Source organism: Protobothrops mucrosquamatus, unplaced genomic scaffold (assembly GCF_001527695.2).
Source record: "Protobothrops mucrosquamatus isolate PMUCROS unplaced genomic scaffold, P.Mucros_1.0 scaffold4750, whole genome shotgun sequence".
Lineage (NCBI taxonomy): Eukaryota > Metazoa > Chordata > Lepidosauria > Squamata > Viperidae > Protobothrops > Protobothrops mucrosquamatus.
In genome coordinates this window covers 66,082-86,691 of record NW_015390642.1, presented here as the reverse complement: position 1 = coordinate 86,691, position 20,610 = coordinate 66,082, and the positions used below count along the sequence as shown (strand labels likewise).

Here is a 20,610-nt window from a genome sequence, read left to right as displayed (position 1 = left end):
CCACGATTTCCAAATTCTCTAGAAGGGAGTTTGGTCCAAAAGCCTGTGGGTCCCGATCCAAGAACGCCCCTTTTCTTCTGTGGAGCTCACGGCCACGTCCTCACTGGTCTCCTGCAAAGAGGAATGAGAAAGGCTCAGATGCTGAGCATAATCTATAAATGACCTGGAGGCAGGAGGAGAATATGGAATTATTTGTTGAGGATACAAAATAATGGAGAGAGAATCGTGATCTGAAGAAGATCTTGATGAGCCAAAATGGAAGAAACCAGCAAGATGAAGTCCAACAGGGACCAATGCATGCGTGGTTGTGAGTAGGAAAAACTCAGTGGAAGATGAGAGAGATCAGGTGGGGCAGAGCATGTGTGAAAAGGGCTGCTCTTTCTTATGCTTTTTGGAGGCTGCAAGGCCACAAAGATTTTAGGTCTCTGGAGCTTTCTCGGATAGGCATTTTGAAAAATATTTAAAATAAAGTAAGGCAGCCTTCTAGCCATCAGCTTGTTCTATTACCTGCTTTACAAGACCAGCCCCAAAACTTCCTCAGAACTTTGTATGCTTTGTAAAACATCCACCAAGAAGGGGCTGCCTTATCCCAGCCTCCTCAGGGCCAAAAAAGGAAAATATTGCTTTTTAGAGATTCCACACAGCTTTTTAAAGCAGGAGCAAGGTAAACATTTGCATAAAAACAAAGGGTTTCCCTGCTGGTCTTTTACACTGAGCACAAAAAAGAGGATCTCACCTGGGTTAAGAAAACAGGAGCTCAATTCAGTCAATTTCAGCTTCTTTTCTTTCCCCCAATCCTTCCCCTCCCCCTTGCAATGAGGTCAATTGCCTTAATACCACATTACAAATCTCCATAAATGTTTTAAAGCTCCGCTTACTCCATTTTTGCAACTGCACGTGCGAGGATATGCATGCTCAGAGACCTCCTGCTCTGACGGACCACAGAGAGACCTTCTGGAGTAATTTCTGCAAAAGCTCCTTCCCGGATGCACCCGGAGCCCCACGGGGATCCTGGGCCGGGCGAGGAGGGGGCAGATCCAGCCCGGGGAGGGAGGGACCCCCTTTGCCCCCCTGGAGGGAAGGATCCACTCCCTACAGGCGACGCCAGAGCCGAATCTCCCCAAGGAAAACCCGGCAAGCCGGAGAGGCGGATCCGCAGCTACCTTTCTCCTGGCGGGGGGGGGGGAAGCTCTCCTGGCGGGAGGGGCGCCCCAAAGGCCGGAGGGAGAGCAGCCAGACCTGCCCCGAGCGGGATCCAGAAGCCTCTCCCGAGGGATCCAGCGCCGATCCTGCCAGGGCGAAGTGAGACACGGGGAGGGAAGCGGAAATCCACCGAGTAGGAGGAGGCGGAGCTTGTGCTCTCCTCCTGGTCTCCGCCCACGCGTTGCAGACACGCCCCTTAGCAGCCTCAGCTCCTCCCCCTCCCTCTCCTCCCCTGCCTTCCCAGCCGGGACTCCCTTTTCCTCCGCTGGGCACCCGCGTCCGGGGTTCCTCTGCCCATGCGAAGAGTGCCCTGCTGTGCCCGGGCGGAGCTCCCGCCTGCTGCGGCATCTGGGTGGAGACTGAAGCTCCGCGATGGCCGCCAAGGACTCGGGGAGGGAATTGCGAGGATTGCCGAGGTTGGGGGACCGCCTGGGGGAGGAACGGGAAGAAGCCCCGAGCGGATCCCTTCTCGATCCAGAGGATCTCCAAGTCCAGCTGCGCAGGTGGCCAGGAGAGAACAGACCGGGGGGGGGAGGAGAGTCAACCCATGGTTCCCCCCCGCCCCCTCTGCCTTCCCCTCCCTTCTGCCCAGAATCGGAGAGAGGCGCTGGGGATGCTGGGTCCCTGCTTCCCTCCCTCCCTCCCCTGCTGGGCTTCGGGATGCCCCGTTTTCACACAGTGAGTTATAAACTGTTTGTAGGGCCTGAAATCTTTTCAAAAAACACAAAGCGGTTCATAATTGTGATAAACTGAGAAAAAAGTTTCCCTGGGCTGAGGGTTATTAAAAAAAAAGTTGTGATCCAGAGGAAGGGAAATATTCTACAGATGCCATTTAAGTTCTCTTAGGGTCTCTGTTGCCTCTTTATCCGCCCTCCGTCTTCTCCTATTCCCAGTGGAAGAGACCCCCAAGAGACCCGGGTTGCCAGCTCTGAACTGGGTTAAAACTTTTAAGGTTTCATGGATGTTTTGTTTCTCTGGGAACCGTATGGAAGTTCGTAACCTTTTGGAGTGGGACTTTTTTTTTAAAAAAAAAACCAGTCTTTTGTGCAGCCTTAATAAAAGCATTTCAACTATCCTACAGCATGTTGTTAATTTCTCCAGAATGCACTTTTCCCACATTGTTCAACACAGTGAAAAAACTTGGAAATTTTGTTTGCTTAAATATTGCAGCGCCGGTGGGGGGGCGGGGAGGGGAGGGGGAGGAGGAAGAGAAAAGGAAAAGATGGGGAAAAAAGCTGTAACCCCTTTGCCACTGCAAGGAGCCACCTGCTCCGTCTCTCTGTCCCTCCTGAGCACTCCTGAGGACCCTTGGGGAGTGGGGGGGGGACCCTGGAGGGAGGCTGAAGGGACCTGTGAGGAGCAAAGAAGTTTAAAAAGAAAAGGTTTCAATTGTTTAACGATTAAGGAATTAGTCAAGCCGAACAGTAAACAGGACAAAAGGGTGGGGAGAAATTTGAATTGATGTAGGGAAACAAAGGTAGAGATAACTGGCTGCCTCTCTTGTGACACTCCCCCCCCCCCCCGCAGAGAGGAGGAGGATGGTTTGGGAGGAAGCGAGGGAAGAGGAAGAAAAACTGCACTTGGGCGAAGATCCGGCCCCGGGTGTGGAGGAGGCGATGCCGGTAGAGCCCCCCCCCCCCAAAAAAACACCTGGAGGGATCCATAGGCTGGGAAAGGCAGACGGGGGGACGGAGTGGGGTGGGTAAAGGCATTTGGGGACTCGGCTTCTCCATTTCCCCCCCCCCGACCAGGGAAGCTCCCCCGGGGAAGGGACCCCGGACCAGCCCCCCCCCACTCTCCGTCCTCAGTCGGACTCCACAAACATCCAGCCGAAGGGTGGGGGCTCCTGTCGCTCCTGGCTCCCCCCCCCAAAATAAAAAACCATCGCGGAGCTTCAGTTTCCAAACAGCCCCGTCCGGACAGAGCAGGGCACTCTTCGCATGGGCAGAGGAACCCGGGAGGCGGATGCCCAGCGGAGAAACAGGGAGTCCCGCCTGTGAAGGCGTAAAGGGGAAGGGAGGGGGGAGGTTCTGAGGCTGCTAAGGGGCGGGGCTGTAAGGCATGGGCGGAGCCCAGAAGGAGAGCAGAAGCCCCGCCCCCGCCTCTCTCCTCCCACTCGCTGTTATCTCCGCTTCTCTCCACGTGTCTCCCTTCGCCCTGGCAGGATCGGCGCTGGATCCCTCGGGAGAGGCTTCTGGATCCCGCTCGGGGCAGGTCTGGCTGCTCTCCCTCCGGCCTTTGGGGCGCCCCTCCCGCCAGGAGAGCTTTCCCCCCCCCGCCAGGAGAAAGGTAGCTGCGGATCCGCCTCTCTCCGGCTTGCCGGGTTTTCCTTGGGGAGATTCGGCTCTGGCGTCGCCTGCAGGGAGCGGCTCCCTCCCTTCCCTCCAGGGGGGCAAAGGGGGTCCCTCCCTCCCCGGGCTGGATCTGCCCCCCTCCTCGCCCGGCCCAGGATCCCCGTGGGGCTCCGGGTGGATCCGGGAAGGAGGTTTTGGGGATTTTGCTTTTAGAAGGTTTCTCTGTGGTCCGCCAGAGCACGAGGTTTCCGAGCATGCATATCCTCGCACGTGCAGTTGCAAAAATGGAGTAAGAGGAGCTTTAAAACATTTACGGAGACATAAATATAAAAACATTTATAATATGGTGTTAACGCAATTGACCCCATTGCAAGGGGGAGGGGAAGGATTGGGGGAAAGAAAACAAGTTGAAATTGACTGAATTGAGCTCGTGTTTTCTTAACCCAGGTGAGATCCTCTTTTTTGTGCTCAGCGTAAAAGGCCAGCAGGGAAACCCTTTGTTTTTATGCAAATGTTTACCTTGCTCCTGCTTTAAAAAGCTGTGTGGAATCTCTAAAAAGCAATATTTTCCTTTTTTGGCCCCAGAAGGCTGGGATGAGGCAGCCCCTTCTTGGTGGATGTTTTACAAAGCATACAAAGTTCTGAGGAAGTTTTGAGGCTGGTCTTGTAAAGCAGGTAATAGAACAAGCTGATGGCTAGAAAGCTGCCTTACATAATTTTAAATATTTTTCAAAATGCCTATCCGAGGCAGCTTCAGAGACCTAAAATCTTTGTGGCCTTGCAGCCTACAAAAAGCATAAGAAAGAGCAGCCCTTTTCACACATGCTCTGCCCCACCTGATCTCTCTCATTTCCCACTGAGTTTTCCTACTCACAACCACGCATTGGTCCCTGTTGGACTTCATCTTGCTGGTTTCTTCCATTTTGGCTCATCAAGATCTTCTTCAAATCACGATTCTGTCTCCATTATTTTGTATCCTCAACAAATAATTCCATATTCTCCTCCTGCCTCCAGGTCATTTATAGATTATGCTCAGCATCTGAGCCTTTCTCATTCCTCTTTGCAGGAGACCAGTGAGGATGTGGCCGTGAGCTCCACAGAAGAAAAGGGGGGTTCTTGGATCGGGACCCACAGGCTTTTGGCCCAGACTCCCTTCTAGAGAATTTGGAAATCGTGGCCCAATTGGAGAATCAGCTTCCTGCACAAACCAGCTTTGTTGGTTTCCCTGCTTGATTATCTTTTCCAAGACCTTCCCAGGTATTGATGTCAGTCTGACTGCTCTATAATTTCCCGGGTCCATTTTTTTTCCTTCTTGTAGTATTTTATAAAATGTATGTGTCACAAGCAAGCTTTGATCAAGACGTCATGATGGGATGGAGCTCAATGGTGCCAAAATCGGAAAAAGCGAGAAAAAGGGAATCAGGAATGGGTTTCTTACTCTCTTTCCTCCTCTCTTGCTTATGCGATGCCTTAATTTTGGGGATCCCCTATAGGTACTCCTCATATTATGACCACAATTCAGACCGGAATCTCAGTCTTTGAGAAGCGGTCATTAAGTGAGATGTCACATGACCGCTTTACTGAACAACTGCAATCCTGCCCTCGTGATGGTTAAGCTACTTCACAAGCAGACAAAGTCCCAGTTAAGGAATGTGGGGTTGCCTGAAGTGGGCAGGGGAGGCCCTGTGAGTCCTGGCACAGGGAATGTGGAAGTTGAGGGGGCCCTGAAGGATAGAGATGCTTTGGGACATGTTGCTTAGCAACAGTATGAAACAGGCAGCTGGGAGAATGGCGCAAGGCTACAAAGGCCTCCGGTCTGGGGATTAAGGCCTCATTTCTCTTCAGTGGGCTGAAGTCCAGTCCTGGGGTCAGTGGCATATGGCTGAAATGGCTGAGGGCCCCAGGCCTCCACTTAAGACGCAGTCCCAGTATTGTTGTCAATGGGGGCTGCTTTTCATGGCTGTGGTTGTATATAGCTCAGGCTTCCAGGGGTGGCTGAAGCTTTGTATCCCACTTCAGAAAACCCCCCCCCCAACTCATGGGTGGCCTATGCCTGATCTCCAGGACCTCCCCCACCACCGTTGCCTGGTCCTCCCCCCACTTAAGAACCCTCAAGATCACTTCATGATTGCATCCAGCAGTGTGGGATTATGGTTGTGGATCCAAGGGATCATGTGACTCCTCCCCTAACTGCTGCTTCACTGAACAACTGAAATTCAAGTCCCGACTGTGGTCATAAGCAGAGGACATCTCTCCTATAGATGTAGGGCCTCCATCACTGTCTCGGGTGTACTGGGGACCCTACCCTGGGCAGAGGGTGGGACTGGAAGACCTTCAAGGTCCCTTCCAAGGCTGAGATTTTGTGATTCTCTACCATTCTCAAAAGGAAATATTATTCTCAATTTTTTTTTTATTCTCACAGCAGACAAAAGATTGTAATCAAAGTTTTATCTGCAATTCAACACATAATAGAAAATCAACACAAGGCAGCAGTCACCAGAAAGCATGGAGCCTGGGAAACTCTTGGATCCCCCCTCAGACACAATCAGCACTCCGGAAAACCACAAAAATCCCAATGAATGCTCAGAGTGTGGGAAATCCTTTTCTCTCAAATCAGTGCTTTTTACTCACAAGAAGATCCATGTGGGAAGTGGATCCAGTCAAGGTTTGGAGGGTGAGAAATCCTCTGGAACAGACACCAAAGGTCTCAGAAACCCCCCCAAACTAAAACCCTATAGATGTATAAAATGTGACTTATGCTTTCGTCGAAAGTCAGACCTTCTTACACATCAGAAAATCCACACAGGAGAGAAACCCTATCAGTGTCTGGAATGTGGGAAATTTTTTTGTGAGAAATCCACCCTCAGAAACCACGAGAGGCTTCACACAGGGGAGAAGCCTTACAAATGTTGGGAATGTGGAAAGAGCTTTTCTCAGAACTCAAGTCTTTGGCTCCATGAGAAGGTTCATGCAGGAATAAAATCGTACAAATGCTTTGAGTGTGGGAAATGTTTCAACCAGAGTTCAGGTCTTCGAACTCATGAGAAAACACACAGAGGGGAGAAAAAGGAAAAGTGCCTGGAATGTGGGAAATGTTTTTCCCGGAAATCAAACCTGATGCGACATCAGAGACTTCACACCGGAGAGAGACCCTATGAATGCCCAGAATGTGACAAACGATTTATGTTTTCTTATGAACTTCGGAGACACGAGGAGAGGCACAAAGGAGAGTTACGCTATAAATGTGGGGAGTGTGGGAAAAGTTTTAGTTTGCTAGGAGAGTTTCAGATTCATCAGAGAATCCACACAGGGGAAAAACCATACAAATGTGGGGAGTGTGGGAAATGTTTTTCGCAAAAACAACACCTTGGAAGTCATCAGAGGCTCCACACAGGAGAGAAGCCATACAGATGCGTAGAATGTGGAAAGTGTTTTACTCAAAAGGGAGACCTTTGGAAACATCATAAAACCCACACAGGGGAGAAGCCCTATCAATGCAACGAATGTGGACGATTCTATCGTACCTCATCCGCCCTTAAAAGTCATGTGAAAATTCACACAGGGGAAAAAAACTACAAATGTTTAGACTGTGGGAGAACATTTGCTCATGCATGTTCCCTCAGAAGCCACAGCCGAATCCATACAGGAGAGAAGCCCCATAAATGTTCCGAGTGCAATAAATGTTTTTCTCGGAAAGATACTCTTGTGATGCATCAGAGAATCCACACTGGAGAGAAACCATACAAATGTCTGCAGTGTGGGAAATGTTTTGCCCATTCTTCGTCACTTCGCATACACACCAGAAATCACACAGGATAGTGGCCTTATAAGTTTGTAGAGTGTGAGAAAACTTTTCATTGTAAATCAGAGTTAAAAATGCATCCAAATGTCCATAGCAGAGATAAACCTCTTCCGCTGTGAACGTTGAAAACATTTTTTTTTCAAAAGTCACATCTTAACGTTAACCAGGAAGATCACACAGTGACAGAAGGGAAATCCTACTATTGTTTGGTGTGGGGAAAATATTTTTCTTATTCAAGTAGCCTTAAGTACTATAATCAAGGAAAACTACATAAATGTTGGGAGTGTTAAAAAGTTTGGCACACAAAGCAGCAGCGCTAGTACGTTAACAGAGTGATTACACAAGAGAAAAGAGTTATAAGTGATGGGCAGAGTAGATAATGTTTTGCAGAGTGCAGCTAGTCTTGACTTACAGTCGCAATTGGGAACAGATTTCGGGTCGATAAGTTGTTACGGTTGTTAGTCGAGGCACCCATATATATTGGAGCTGATTTTCTGACATATTTCTGGTCATTAAAAAAATCACTGTAATCCTAAGTATAAAGCCATTCTTCTATATGTCTTTTTTTAATATAAAAAGTGGCAAAAAGAATGCCAGGAACTAGCAGAAAAAGAAAAATTGGGATCCCACGGCTGCAGGATCACGCAAGTGGTCTTAAAAGCCATCCAGCTGCCAAGTGCCCATAAAGCGGTTACATAATTTTTTGGCTTTTTGGATGTGGATTCTGGTGTGTTGGTGGCTGGCTTTTAGGTCATCATATATGGACATGTATAGAATGTATATTCGCCTTCATTCCTGACAAATTGTCTAGCTGAAAATAAAAAACGTTGAAAGCAAAGTTCTTGCCACTCTCTTGTATTTCTAGCAAAGAAAGACAAAGTGGATGGAAACTGCTCAGATGTTCAGGAACTGTAAGAATATTTTAAAATGTTATTTTAAAATTCTTGTCCGTGTTTGATAAATGGAACATTCTTCTTTAATTATTTCGTTATTCTTCCTTTGGCTCGATCTTCACGCTTGCTAGCAGGAAAAGAAGCCACAGCCTGTGTTCCACTTACGGCCGCATTTGGGACTGGAGTTTTCATCCTTAAATGATGCCCTCACAAACTCCTGACTGCACTGCACAGTGTTGACAATCCCTACAGTCCTGGTTGTCGTCCTCAATTGAATCCCACAGTCATTTGACGGGGCGACTTCCTGCAGGCTTCCCACAGAGTCGGTGGGGAAACTGCAGGAAGTTGTGAGTCCCAGGTCCACAGCAGCAAAGCATCTCCTGACCTGTGTGAGAGGGCACAAAGATAGTCCCAGGTGATGGAAGAGGGTCAGGAAGGGTGTGCAACAGGGATAGCAGGGGTGGGTGGGTGAGAGGGCAAAGTGGTCAAGAGGCATGGCATGGCAGCAGGAGAGGAGAGACAGGACAGGGGGAGGACATGGGGGAAGGAGGGTCATGTGGGTCAGGATGTGGGCAATAGGGACTCCAGAAGTGGCTGGCACAGCACAAGTGCAGAGGGGTTAGGGGAGGGGATCTGAGTGGAAGATGCCTACCCAGTGACTTGCAGTCTTCCATGCCAGCTTCCCCTTTGACTTTCTGGGGAAGGCAGCACAGAAGTTTGCAAATGGCAGTCATGAAAAGGTGCTGCTCTAAATGCTTCTAATTGTTTTTATATCTCATAAAGAGAAATATTTGGACTGCAGAGTAAATAAAATTACATTCTATATACAGGAGCTTAACGTTTTGTTTCTTGGGTTGTGGCTCCAGTGATTGTCTTGCCACAAGGAGTCTTGCTAGCATTCACTAAATGATTGGAAAATTACAAAATACAGAATTCACTGTGACTTCTGGAGGGCCCAAAGGATCCACAAGAAAAAGAAATTGTGTGTTTGGTGTAGCATAGAAAACCTTTTATCCTGAAATCTTTCAAAAAAACACAAGAGTGGTTGGTATTGTGATAAACTGAGAAAAAAGTTTCCCTGGACTGACTGTTATTAAAAAAAAGTTGTGATCCACAGGGAGGGAAATATCCTACAGATGCCACTTAAGCTCTCTTAGGGTCTTTGTTGCCCCTTTATCCGCCCTCCGTCCTCTCCTATTCCCAGTGGAAGAGACCCCCAAGAGACCCAGGTTGCCAGCTCTGAACTGGGTTAAAACTTTTAAGGTTTCATGGATGTTTTGTTTCTCTGGCAACCTTATGGAAGTTCGTAATCTTTTGGAGTGGGACTTTTTAAAAAAAAAATAAAAAAAAAAATTCAGTCTTTTGTGCAGCCTTAATAAAAGCATTTCAACTATCCTACAGCATGTTGTTAATTTCTCCGGAATGCACTTTTCCCACATTGTTCACCCCAGTGAAAAAACTTGGAAATTTTGTTTGCTTAAATGTTGCAGCGCTGGGGGGGAGGGGAGGGGGAGGAGGAAGAGGAGGAAGAAAAAAGGAAAAGATGGGGAAAAAAGCTGTAACCCCCTTTGCCACTGCAAGGAGCCACCTGCTCCGTCTCTCTGTCCCTCCTGACCACCCCTGAGGACCCTTGGGGAGTGGGGGGGGACCCTGGAGGGAGGCTGAAGGGACCTGTGAGGAGCAAAGAAGTATAAAAATAAAAGGTTTCAATTGTTTAACGATTAAGGGATTAGTCAAGCCGAGCAGTAAACAGGACAAAAGGGTGGGAGAAATTTGAATTGATGTAGGGAAACAAAGGTAGAGATAACTGGCTGCCTCTCTTGTGACACTCCCCCCCCCCCCGCAGAGAGGAGGAGGATGGTTTGGGAGGAAGCGAGGGAAGAGGCAGCAAAACTGCACTTGGGCGAAGATCCGGCCCCGGGTGTGGAGGAGGCGATGCCGGTAGAGACCCCCCCCCAAAAAAAACACCTGGAGGGATCCATAGGCTGGGAAAGGCAGAGGGGGGGACGGAGGGGGCGGGAAAAGGCGTTTGGGGACTCGGCTTCTCCATTCCCCCCCCCCGACCAGGGAAGCTCCCCCGGGAAAGGGACCCCGGACAAGCCCCTCCCTCTCCGTCCTCAGTCGGTCTCCGCAAACATCCAGCCGGGGGTTCCTGTCGCTCCTGGCCCCCCCCCAAAAAAAAGCCATCGCGGAGCTTCAGTTTCCACCCATCCCCGCCCGGACACAGCAGGGCACTCTTCGCATGGGCAGAGGAACCCGGGAGGCGGATGCCCAGCGGAGAAACAGGGAGTCCCGGCTGGGAAGGCAGGGAGGGGGGAGGTTCTGAGGCTGCTGAGGGGCGGGGCTGTAAGGCGGGGGCGGGGCCCAGAAGGAGAGCAGAAGCCCCGCCCCCGCCTCTCTCCTCCCACTCGCTGGATCTCCGCTTCTCTCCACGTGTCCCGCTTCGCCCTGGTAGGATCGGCGTTGGATCCCTCGGGAGAGGCTTCTGGATCCCGCTCGGGGCAGGTCTGGCTGCTCTCCCTCCGGCCTTTGGGGCGCCCCTCCCGCCAGGAGAGCTTCCCCCCCCCGCCAGGAGAAAGGTAGCTGCGGATCCGCCTCTCCGGCTTGCCGGGTTTTCCTTGGGGAGATTCGGCTCTGGCGTCGCCTGCAGGGAGCGGATCCCTCCCTTCCCTCCAGGGGGGCAAAGGGGGTCCCTCCCTCCCCGGGCTGGATCTGCCCCCTCGTCGCCCGGCCGAGGCTCCCCGTGGGGCTTCGGGTGGATCCGGGGAGGAGCTTTTGGGGAAGTTGCTTTCAGAAGGTCTCTCTGTGGTCCGTTTGAACAGGAAGCCTCTGAACATCCGTTTCCCTCCAGTGCAGTTTGAAAAGGGAGCGAAGTGTAGTTTTAAAACGTTTATTGAGATTGTAATGTGATCTTGTCACAGTCTGACCTCATTTCAATGGGGAGGGGGGGAGCGGGGGTGTTAGGAAAAGAAATTGAATTGAGCCACTGATTGATTGTCAAAAATTCAGAATTCCCTCTTTGACTCTGCTGGACACTCCCCCCCTCCTCCCACCCACTTTGAAAATTATACCAAAGAATAATAAATTATTTCCATTCATTGTTAAATAAATACTTAGCTTTTTCATTATTGATTATGAAATATTATAAGGAATAATACATTGAATTATTTAAATAAATTGTTAAATGCTTACATAATTGTCAATGTTTTTAGCAATGCTTATAAACCCAGACAGCTNGGAGGCCAGGAAACGTCCTGGCCTTGCAGCCTCCAAAAAGGGCAGGAGGTCCCTTGGGTGCTCATCAGAGGCTCCACAGGGCGGCTTCCAGGGGGCTCTGAAGGCCTGGCGGGTCTCCAAACTGGCCTGGAGTGTCACAGGTTCTTTATGACTGAACTGAGCTCATGTTCTCCCAACCCCAAAAAGGATAACAGAATAAAAAAACAATAGAGCTGGAAAGAATCTTTGAGGCCTTCTAGCCCAACTCCCTGCTCAGGCGGGAGAACCCCTAACTTTACAGAGAAGCATTCTCCAGTCTCTTTTGAAACCTCCAGTGATGCAGCACCCTGAACTTCTGGTGGCAGCCAGTTCCTCTGCTTAATTGTTCTGGCTTTCAGGAAATGTCTCCTAATTTCCATCCATGGCTTCTGGTCCTGCCTTCAGGTGCTTTGGAGAATAGGTTGAACCTCTGCTCCCTTGTGGCAGCCCCTTAAATATTGGAAGAAAGCTACCATGTCAGATCTTTTTTCTTTCTACCGAATCCAAAAAAAGAGGAATGAATAATCTTTGTTCATATACTATATGCTATAAGGTTCTACATTTAGGCAAGAAAAACCAAATGCACACGTAGAGTATAGGGGGTACCTTGCTCAATAGTAGTAACTATGAGAGGGATCTCAGAGTCCTAGTGGACTGATGTGCAAGTTCTGAGGTTTTGCTTGATAAAAAATACAGGAAACCAGAATTTGCCTTCAAACGTTACGTTTTTATTCAGCTGAACAAACACGGGCTTCTCTAAAAAGAGAAAAAGGCCCAAATATCAAAAAAGCCTTATTTTTATACCTTCTTTGATTATATAAGTAATTCACCCAGCAAAGCTGACACACATAAGATAAAGACCTTGCCCTTTAAGGCTGACACACTAGATAAGAAGGAAGAAAGAAGTAGCTAGAAATGATCTCTTTTGGGTGTTCCCCCAAGACACTATATGTTCCCTTTTGGATGGTTTAGGTGTTTTCCTAAGCCACCATATGTTCCTGGGTGGGTTAGGATATTGGGTGTTTCCTTTGCTGTCCTTTTATGACCTTACATTCATGGTTCTGCAGGTGGCCAGAGATAGCTGGGCCATCTCCACATAGTCACAAATACTACTGTCCCCTAAGTCCAGGTCAACAGGACAATCACTTAAATATGAGCCAGCAGTGTGCTGCAGCTGCCAAAAAGGCCAACACAGTGTTGGGCTGCATTAACAGAGGGATAGAATCAAGATCACGTGAAGTGTTAATACCACTTTACAATGCCTTGGTAAGGCCACACTTGGAATACTGCATCTAGTTTTGGTCACCACGATGTAAAAAAGATGTTGAGTCTCTAGAAAGAGTACAGAGAAGAGCAACAAAGATGATTAGGGGATTGGAGGCTAAAACATATGAGGAACGGTTGATGGAATTGGGAATGTCTAGTTTAATGAAGAGAAGGACGAGGGGGGACATGATAGCAGTGTTCCAATATCTCAGGGGCTGCCACAAAGAAGAGGGAGTCAAGCTATTCTCCAAAGTGCCTGAGGACAGGACAAGAAGCAACGGATGGAAACTAATCAAGGAGAGAAGCAACCTAGAACTAAGGAGAAACTTCCTGACAGTTAGAACAATTAACCAGTGGAACAACCTGCCTCCAGAAGCTGTGAATACTCCAACAGTGGAAGTTTTTAAGAAGAGACTGTACGGCCATTTGTCTGAAATGGTATAGGGTTTCCTGCCTGAGCAGGGGGTTGGACTAGATTACCTCCAAGGTCCCTTCCAACTTTATTATTATTATTATTATTATTATTATTATTATTATTATTATTATTATTACCAATGTTAGTTTCCTTTTTCCTGAAAAATTGGGCAGAATCTCTGCAAACAATATCTTCCTTGTTTTCCCTGAAGAGGTTGTGATGTAGAAGCACCTTGTTGATGGATGTTTTACAAAGGACAATTTTTATAGAGATTGTGAGCCTGGTCTTGTTATCTGATATCAGAACAAGGTGTAAATATTTTTCGAAATGCCGACCCCAGGAAGCCCTTCCAAGGCAAAGATTTTGTGATTCTCTATCAATCTCAAAAGGAAATATATTCTCTGCTTCTCTTCCACCAACAGGAAAGCAGCTGTGACCAAAGATTTACCTGCAAACCAACTATCCACAGATAATAGAAAACTTAGAAACGAAGTGTTTTACGGCACTCTCTGAGCAGTTTACGAATGTCAGCATCTTGACCCCAACAATTTTGTGATTTTCTATGTTTCTCGAAAGGAAATCATGTTCTCATCTTCTTTCTTGTTCCAACAGCAGGAAAGCAGCTGCCAATCGGTTACGGAGAAATCAAACCAGTCAGCAGTGAGGGGTCATCCCTGGCCTTGATTCAGAGGGGGAACAACTGACCCAGAGAATTCTTAGCTGCAATTTTAATGGTGAGTAAATGGCTGCGGCTGTTCTAAGGTAAGACATCCTCTGAAAATAAGACCTGGTGCCTCTTTTGGAGGCAAAAAAACTATAAGACCGGGTCTTATTTCCGGGGAAACATGGGGGGGTATGTCCACTTCACTGTTCCACTATTTTAGCCACTTTAGTCACTTTGTCAAAGAGAACACTAAGTTTTGTCTAGCATGATCTGTTTTTGACAAACCTATGTTGGTTTCTAGTAATAGCTTTGTTGGTTTCTAAGTTTTCACGGATTCCTTGCTTGATTGTCTTTTCCAGGATCTTCCCAGATATTGATGTCAATCTGACTGGTCTATAATTTCCTGGGTCCATTTTTTCCCCTTCTTGTAGTATTTTATAAAATGTATGTGTCACGAGGAGGCTGGGATCAAGAAGTCATGATGGGATGGAGCTCAATGGTGCAAAAATCGGAAAAAGCGAGAAAAAGGGAATTGGGAATGGGTTTCTTACGCTAACCCGAACTTTCTTCCTTCCTCTCTTGCTTATGCGATGCCTTCATTTTGGGGATTCCCTATAGGTACTCCTCGTATTATGAGCACAATTCAGACCGGAATCTCAGTCTTTGAGAGAAGCGGCCATTAAGTGAGATGTCACATGACCGCTTTACTCAACGATTGCAATCCTGCACTTGTGGTTGTTAAGCTACTTCAGAAGCAGACAAAGTCCCAGTTAAGGAATGTGGGGTTGCCTGAAGTGGGCAGTGGAGGCCCTGTGAGTCCTGGCACAGGAAATGTGGAAGTTGAGGGGGCCCTGAAGAAGGATAGAGATGCTTTGGGACACGTTGCTTAGCAACAGTATGGAACATGCAACTTGGAAAATGTCACAAGGCTGCAAAGGCCTCCACTTTGGAGATTAAGGCCTCATTTCTCAATGGCAGCAGAGACAATGGCCTGAAGTCCAGTCCTGGGGTCAGTGGCAGATGGCTGAAATAGCTGAGTGCGCCAGGCCTCCACTTAAGACGCAGTCCCAGCATTGTTGTCAATCAGGGCTGCTTTTCATGGCTGTGGTGGTATATAGCTCAGGCTTCCAGGGGTGGCTGCAGCTTTGTATCCCACTTCAGGAACCCCCCCCAACTCATGGGTGGCCTATGCCTGATCTCCAGGACCCCCACCACCACCATTGCCTGCTCCTCCCCCCACTCAAGAACCCTCAAGATCACTTAATGATTGCAACCAGCAGTGTGGGATTATGGTTGTAGATCCAAGGGATCATGTGACTCCTCACCTAACCGCTGCTTCACTGAACAACTGAAATTCCAGTCCCGACTGTGGTCATAAGTTGAGGACATCTCTCCTACAGATGTAAGGCCTCCATCACTGTCTCGGGTGTACTCGGGACCCTACCCTGGGCAGAGGGTGGGACTGGAAGACCTTCAAGGTCCCTTCCAAGACTGAGATTTTGTGATTCTCTACCATTCTCAAAAGGAAATATTATTCTCGATTTCTTTTTTATTTTCACAGCAGATAAAAGATTGTAACCAAAGATTTATCTGCAATTCAACATATAATAGAAAATCAACACAAGGCAGCTGTCACCAGAAAGCATGGAGTCTGGGAAACTCTTGGATCCCCCATCAGACACAATCAGCACTCCGGAAAACCACAAAAAACCCCATGAATGCTCAGAGTGTGGGAAATCCTTTTCTCGCAAATCAGTGCTTTTTACTCACAAGAAGATCCATGTGGGAAGTGGATCCAGTCAAGGTTTGGAGGGTGAGAAATCCTCTGGAACAGACACCAAAGGTCTCAGAAACCCCCCCAGACTAAAACCCTATAGATGTATAAAATGTGACTTATGCTTTCGTCGAAAGTCAGACCTTCTTACACATCATAAAATCCACACGGGAGAGAAACCCTATCAGTGTCTGGAATGTGGGATTTTTTTTTGTGAGAAATCCACCCTCAAAAACCACGAGAGGCTTCACACAGGGGAGAAGCCTTACAAATGTTGGGAATGTGGAAAGAGCTTTTCTCAGAACTCAAGTCTTTGGCTCCATGAGAAGGTTCATGCAGGAATAAAATCGTACAAATGCTTTGAGTGTGGGAAATGTTTCAACCAGAGTTCAGGTCTTCGGACTCATGAGAAAACACACAGAGGGGAGAAAAAGGAAAAGTGCCTGGAATGTGGGAAATGTTTTTCCCAGAAATCACACCTGATGCGACATCAGAGAATTCACACCGGAGACAGACCTTATGAATGCCCAGACTGTGAGAAACGATTTATGTTTTCTTATGAACTTCGGAGACACGAGGAGAGGCACAAAGGAGAGTTACGCTATAAATGTGGGGAGTGTGGGAAAAGTTTTAGTTTCCTAAGAGAGCTTCAGATTCATCAGAGAATCCACACAGGGGAAAAACCATACAAATGTGGGGAGTGTGGGAAATGTTTTTCACAAAAACAACACCTTGGAGCGCATCAGAGGCTCCACACAGGAGAGAAGCCATACAGATGCATAGAATGTGGAAAGTGTTTTACTCAAAAGGGAGATCTTTGGAGACATCATAAAACCCACACAGGGGAGAAGCCACATCAATGCAACGAATGTGGACGATTCTATCGTACCTCCATCGCCCTCAAAAGTCATGTGAAAATTCACACAGGGGAAAAAAACTACAAATGTTTAGACTGTGGGAGAACATTTGCTCATGCGTCTTCCCTCAGAGGCCACAGCCGAATCCATACAGGAGAGAAGCCCTATAAATGCTCGGAGTGCGATAAATGTTTTTCTCGGAAAGATACTCTTGTGAAACATCAGCGAACCCACACTGGAGAGAAACCATACAAATGTCTTCATTGTGGGAAATTTTTTGCCCATCCTTGGTCACTTCGCATACACACCAGAAATCACACAGGATAGTGGCCTTATAAGTGTGTAGAGTGTGATAAACTTTTTCATTGTAAATCAGAGTTAAAAATGCATCCAAATGCCCGTAGCAGAGATAAACCTCTTCTGTTGTGAACGTTGAAAACATTTTTTTTCAAAAGTCTGTAAAATTGCAATTGGAGGAAGATCACACAGTGACAGAAGGGAAATCCTACTATTGTTTGGTGTGGGGAAAATGTTTTTCTTATTCAAGTAGCCTTAAGTACTATAATCAAGGAAAACTACATAAATGTTGGGAGTGTTAAAAAGTTTGGCACACAAAGCAGCAGCGCTAGTACGTTAACAGAGTGATTACACAAGAGGAAAGAGTTATAAGTGATGGGCAGAGTAGATAGTGTTTTGTAGAGTGCAGCTAGTCTTGACTTACAGTCGTAATTGGGAACAGATTTCCGGTTGATAAGTTGTTACGGTTGTTAGTCGAGGCACCCATATATATTGGAGCTGATTTTCTGACATATTTCTGGTCATTAAAAAAATCACTGTAATCCTAAGTATAAAGCCATTCTTCTAAATGTCTTTTTTTATATAAAAAGTGGCAAAAAGAATGCCAGGAACTAGTAGAAAAAGAAAAATTGGGATCCCACGGCTGCAGGATCATGCAAGTGGACTTAAAAGCCATCCGGCTGCCAAGTGCCCATAAAGCGGTTACATAATTTTTTGGCTTTTTGGATGTGGATTGGGGTGTGTTGGTGGCTGGCTTTTAGGTCATTATCATATATGGACACTTATAGAATGTATATTCGCCTTCATTTGTGACAAATTGTCTAGCTGAAAATAAAAAACTTTGAAAGCAAAGTTCTTGCCACTCTCCTGTATTTCTAGCAAAGAAAGCAAAAAGTGGATGGAAACTGCTCAGATGTTCAGGAACTGTAAGAATATTTAAAAATGTTATTTTAAAGTTCTTGCCAGTGTTTGATAAATGGAACATTCTTCTTTACTTATTTCATTATTCTTCCTTTGGCTCGATCTTCACGCTTGCTAGCAGGAAAAGAAGTTACAGCCTGTGTTCCACTTATGGCAGCATTTGGGACTGGAGTTTCCATCATTAAACGATGCCCTCACAAACCCCTGACTGCACTGCACAGTGATGACAACCCCTACAGTCCTTGTTGCCGTCCTCAATTGAATCCCACAGTCATTTGACGGGGCGACTTCCTGCAGGCTTCCCACAGAGTCAGCGGGGAAACTGGCAGGAAGTTGTGAGTCCCAGGTCCACAGCAGCAAAGCATCTCCTGACTTGTGGTGAGAGGGCACAAAGATCGTCCCAGGTTATGGGAGAGGGTCAGGAAGGATGGCAGGGGTGGGTGGGTGAGAGGGCAAAGTGGTCAAGAGGCGTGGCATGGCAGCAGGAGAGGAGAGACAGGACCGGGAGAGGACATGGTGGGGCGAGGGTCATGTGGGTCAGGATGTGGGCAATAGGGACTCCAGAAGTGGCTGGCACAGCACAAGTGCAGAGGGGTTAGGGGAGGGTATCTGAGTGGAAGATACCTACCCAGCCACTTGCAGTCTTCCAGGCCAGCTTCCCCTTTGACTTTCTGAGGAAGGCAGCACAGAAGTTTGCAAATGGCAGTCATGTAAAGGTGCTGCTCTAAATGCTTCTAATTGTTTTTATATCTCATAAAGAGAAATATTTTGGACTGCAGAGTAAATAAAATTACATTCTATATACAGGAGCTTAACATTGTGTTTCTTGGGTTGTGGGTCCATAATTGTCTTGCCACAAGGAGTGTTGCTAGCATTCACTAAATGGAATCTTCCAGAGGTGAGTTAGGCTGGGTTTCTGCTCCCATAATGTCTTGCCGGCTGGACTTGATGGGAGTTGTGATCCAACAACTCTGCAGCCTCCAGAGAAGTGACCTGTGCTGAAGGCAGCTAAAGGAATCTAAATTTGATAAAGGCTGAAGCCTTTGAAGAGTTCAAATAAGTTTAATATATATTCAAAAGTTCAAATATCCTTAAGATGCCCAAATCAGCATTAAGTGTCAAGGGATGTGGGTGATGGGCTGGATGCCAAAAGAAAGCAAGGTTAGGCATACACTTCAAAAGAGACAAGGAAGCCTGTAATTGGGGAGTTTGTCTGGTAAGAACAAAGAATGCTTATTCACAGGAAATATACATGTGTAAAGCTTGTAACAATTCTGGCTGGTTAGAGCTGATAAAAGCAATGAAGAGTTAGGCATTTTGCAGACTCAGCTAAAAGTTAGGATGCAAATAGGATGTGTATTAGAATTAGATAACTCCTGAAGCATTCATTAGCCAAGGCTTAGGAATAGGGACTGCTAGAGACCAACAGAATAATTTTTGGATTATTATTGAAATGTTTATTAGATGATATTTCTTATATATCCCGCCTTCTGCTTTAGTGAAAATGTATAAAGCTTTCTTAATTCTATTGTTCGGGGTTCCATGGCATTTTCTACCCAGGACCCTTTTTCTTGGAGCTCTTCAATAAAAGACAACAAAACCTGCAATTCGGGTCTGGTGTTCTTCATCGGCCTCAGCACCAGGCTCAGACCACAAGTGGGGACAACATGGGGGGGGGGGGCTAGGGAGGAAGAAGGGGTCCCCTCAGGGCCCTACAAACAGTTTATAACTCACTGTGTGAAAACGGGGCATCCCGAAGCCCAGCAGGGGAGGCCCAGCGCCTCTCTCTGATTCTGGGCAGAAGGGAGGGGAAGCCAGAGGGGGCGGTGGGGGGCCATGGGTTGACTCTCCTTCCCTTCCCGGGTCTGCTCTCTCCTGGCCACCTGCGCAGCTGGACTTGGAGATCTTCGGGATCCAGAAGGGATCCACTCAGGGCTTCTTCCCGTTCCTCCCCCAGGCGCTCCCCCAACCTCGGCCGTGGGAGGGGACCCCGCACCGTCTGGAGAGGCCCCTGCCTTCCCCCCCTCTTCCTCGGGGTCCGCCTCCCCCCCCCGCCCCCTTCTCCAGCCTGCGGGAAACGCCGCAATCCTCGCAATTCCCTCCCCGAGTCCTTGGCGGCCATCGCGGAGCTTCAGTCTCCACCCAGATGCCGCAGCAGGCGAGAGCTCCGCCCGGGCACAGCAGGGCACTCTTAGCATGGGCAGAGGAACCCCGGACGCGGGTGCCCAGCGGAGGAAAAGGGAATCCCGGCTGGGAAGGCAGGGGAGGAGAGGGAGGGGGAGGAGCTGAGGCTGCTAAGGGGCGTGTCTGTAACGCGTGGGCGGAGCCCAGGAGGAGAGCACAAGCTCCGCCGCCTCCTACTCGGTGGATCTCCGCTTCCCTCCACGTGTCTCCCTTCTCCCTGGCAGGATCGGCGCTGGATCCCTCGGGAGAGGCTTCTGGATCCCGCTCGGGGCTGGTCTGGCTGCTCCCCCTCCGGCCTTTGGGGCGCCCCTCCCGCCAGGAGAGCTTCCCCCCCCCCCCCGCCAGGAGAAAGGTAGCTGCGGATCCGCCTCTCCGGCTTGCAGGGTTTTCCTTGGGGAGATTCGGCTCTGGCGTCGCCTGCAGGGAGTGGATCCCTCCCTTCCCTCCAGGGGGGCAAAGGGGGTCCCTCCCTCCCCGGGCTGGATCTGCCCCCTCCTCGCCCGGCCCAGGATCCCCGTGGGGCTCCGGGTGGATCCGGGAAGGAGCTCTGGGGATTTTGCTTTTAGAAGGTTTCTCTGTGGTCCGCCAGAGCACGAGGTTTCCGAGCATGCATATCCTCGCACGTGCAGTTGCAAAAATGGAGTAAGCGGAGCTTTAAAACATTTATGGAGATTTGTAATGTGGTATTAAGGCAATTGACCTCATTGCAAGGGGGAGGGGAAGGATTGGGGGAAAGAAAACAAGCTGAAATTGACTGAATTGAGCTCCTGTTTTCTTAACCCAGG

The 20,610-nt window shown here is 48.3% G+C and overlaps 1 protein-coding gene and 1 pseudogene across 1 annotated transcript; both read left to right on the top strand.

The window, feature by feature from the left end:
• Window positions 1–6,002: 6,002 nt before the first annotated feature.
• On the top strand, window positions 6,003–7,322 carry LOC107299279 (zinc finger protein 665-like). Its single transcript, XM_029286732.1, has one exon. The coding sequence runs from the start codon at window positions 6,003–6,005 to the stop codon at window positions 7,314–7,316; it is 1,314 nt and encodes a 437-aa protein (XP_029142565.1). The 3' UTR covers window positions 7,317–7,322.
• Window positions 7,323–15,436: 8,114 nt separating this feature from the next.
• LOC107299278 overlaps window positions 15,437–20,610 on the top strand; it is an 8,631-nt pseudogene continuing 3,457 nt past the window's right edge.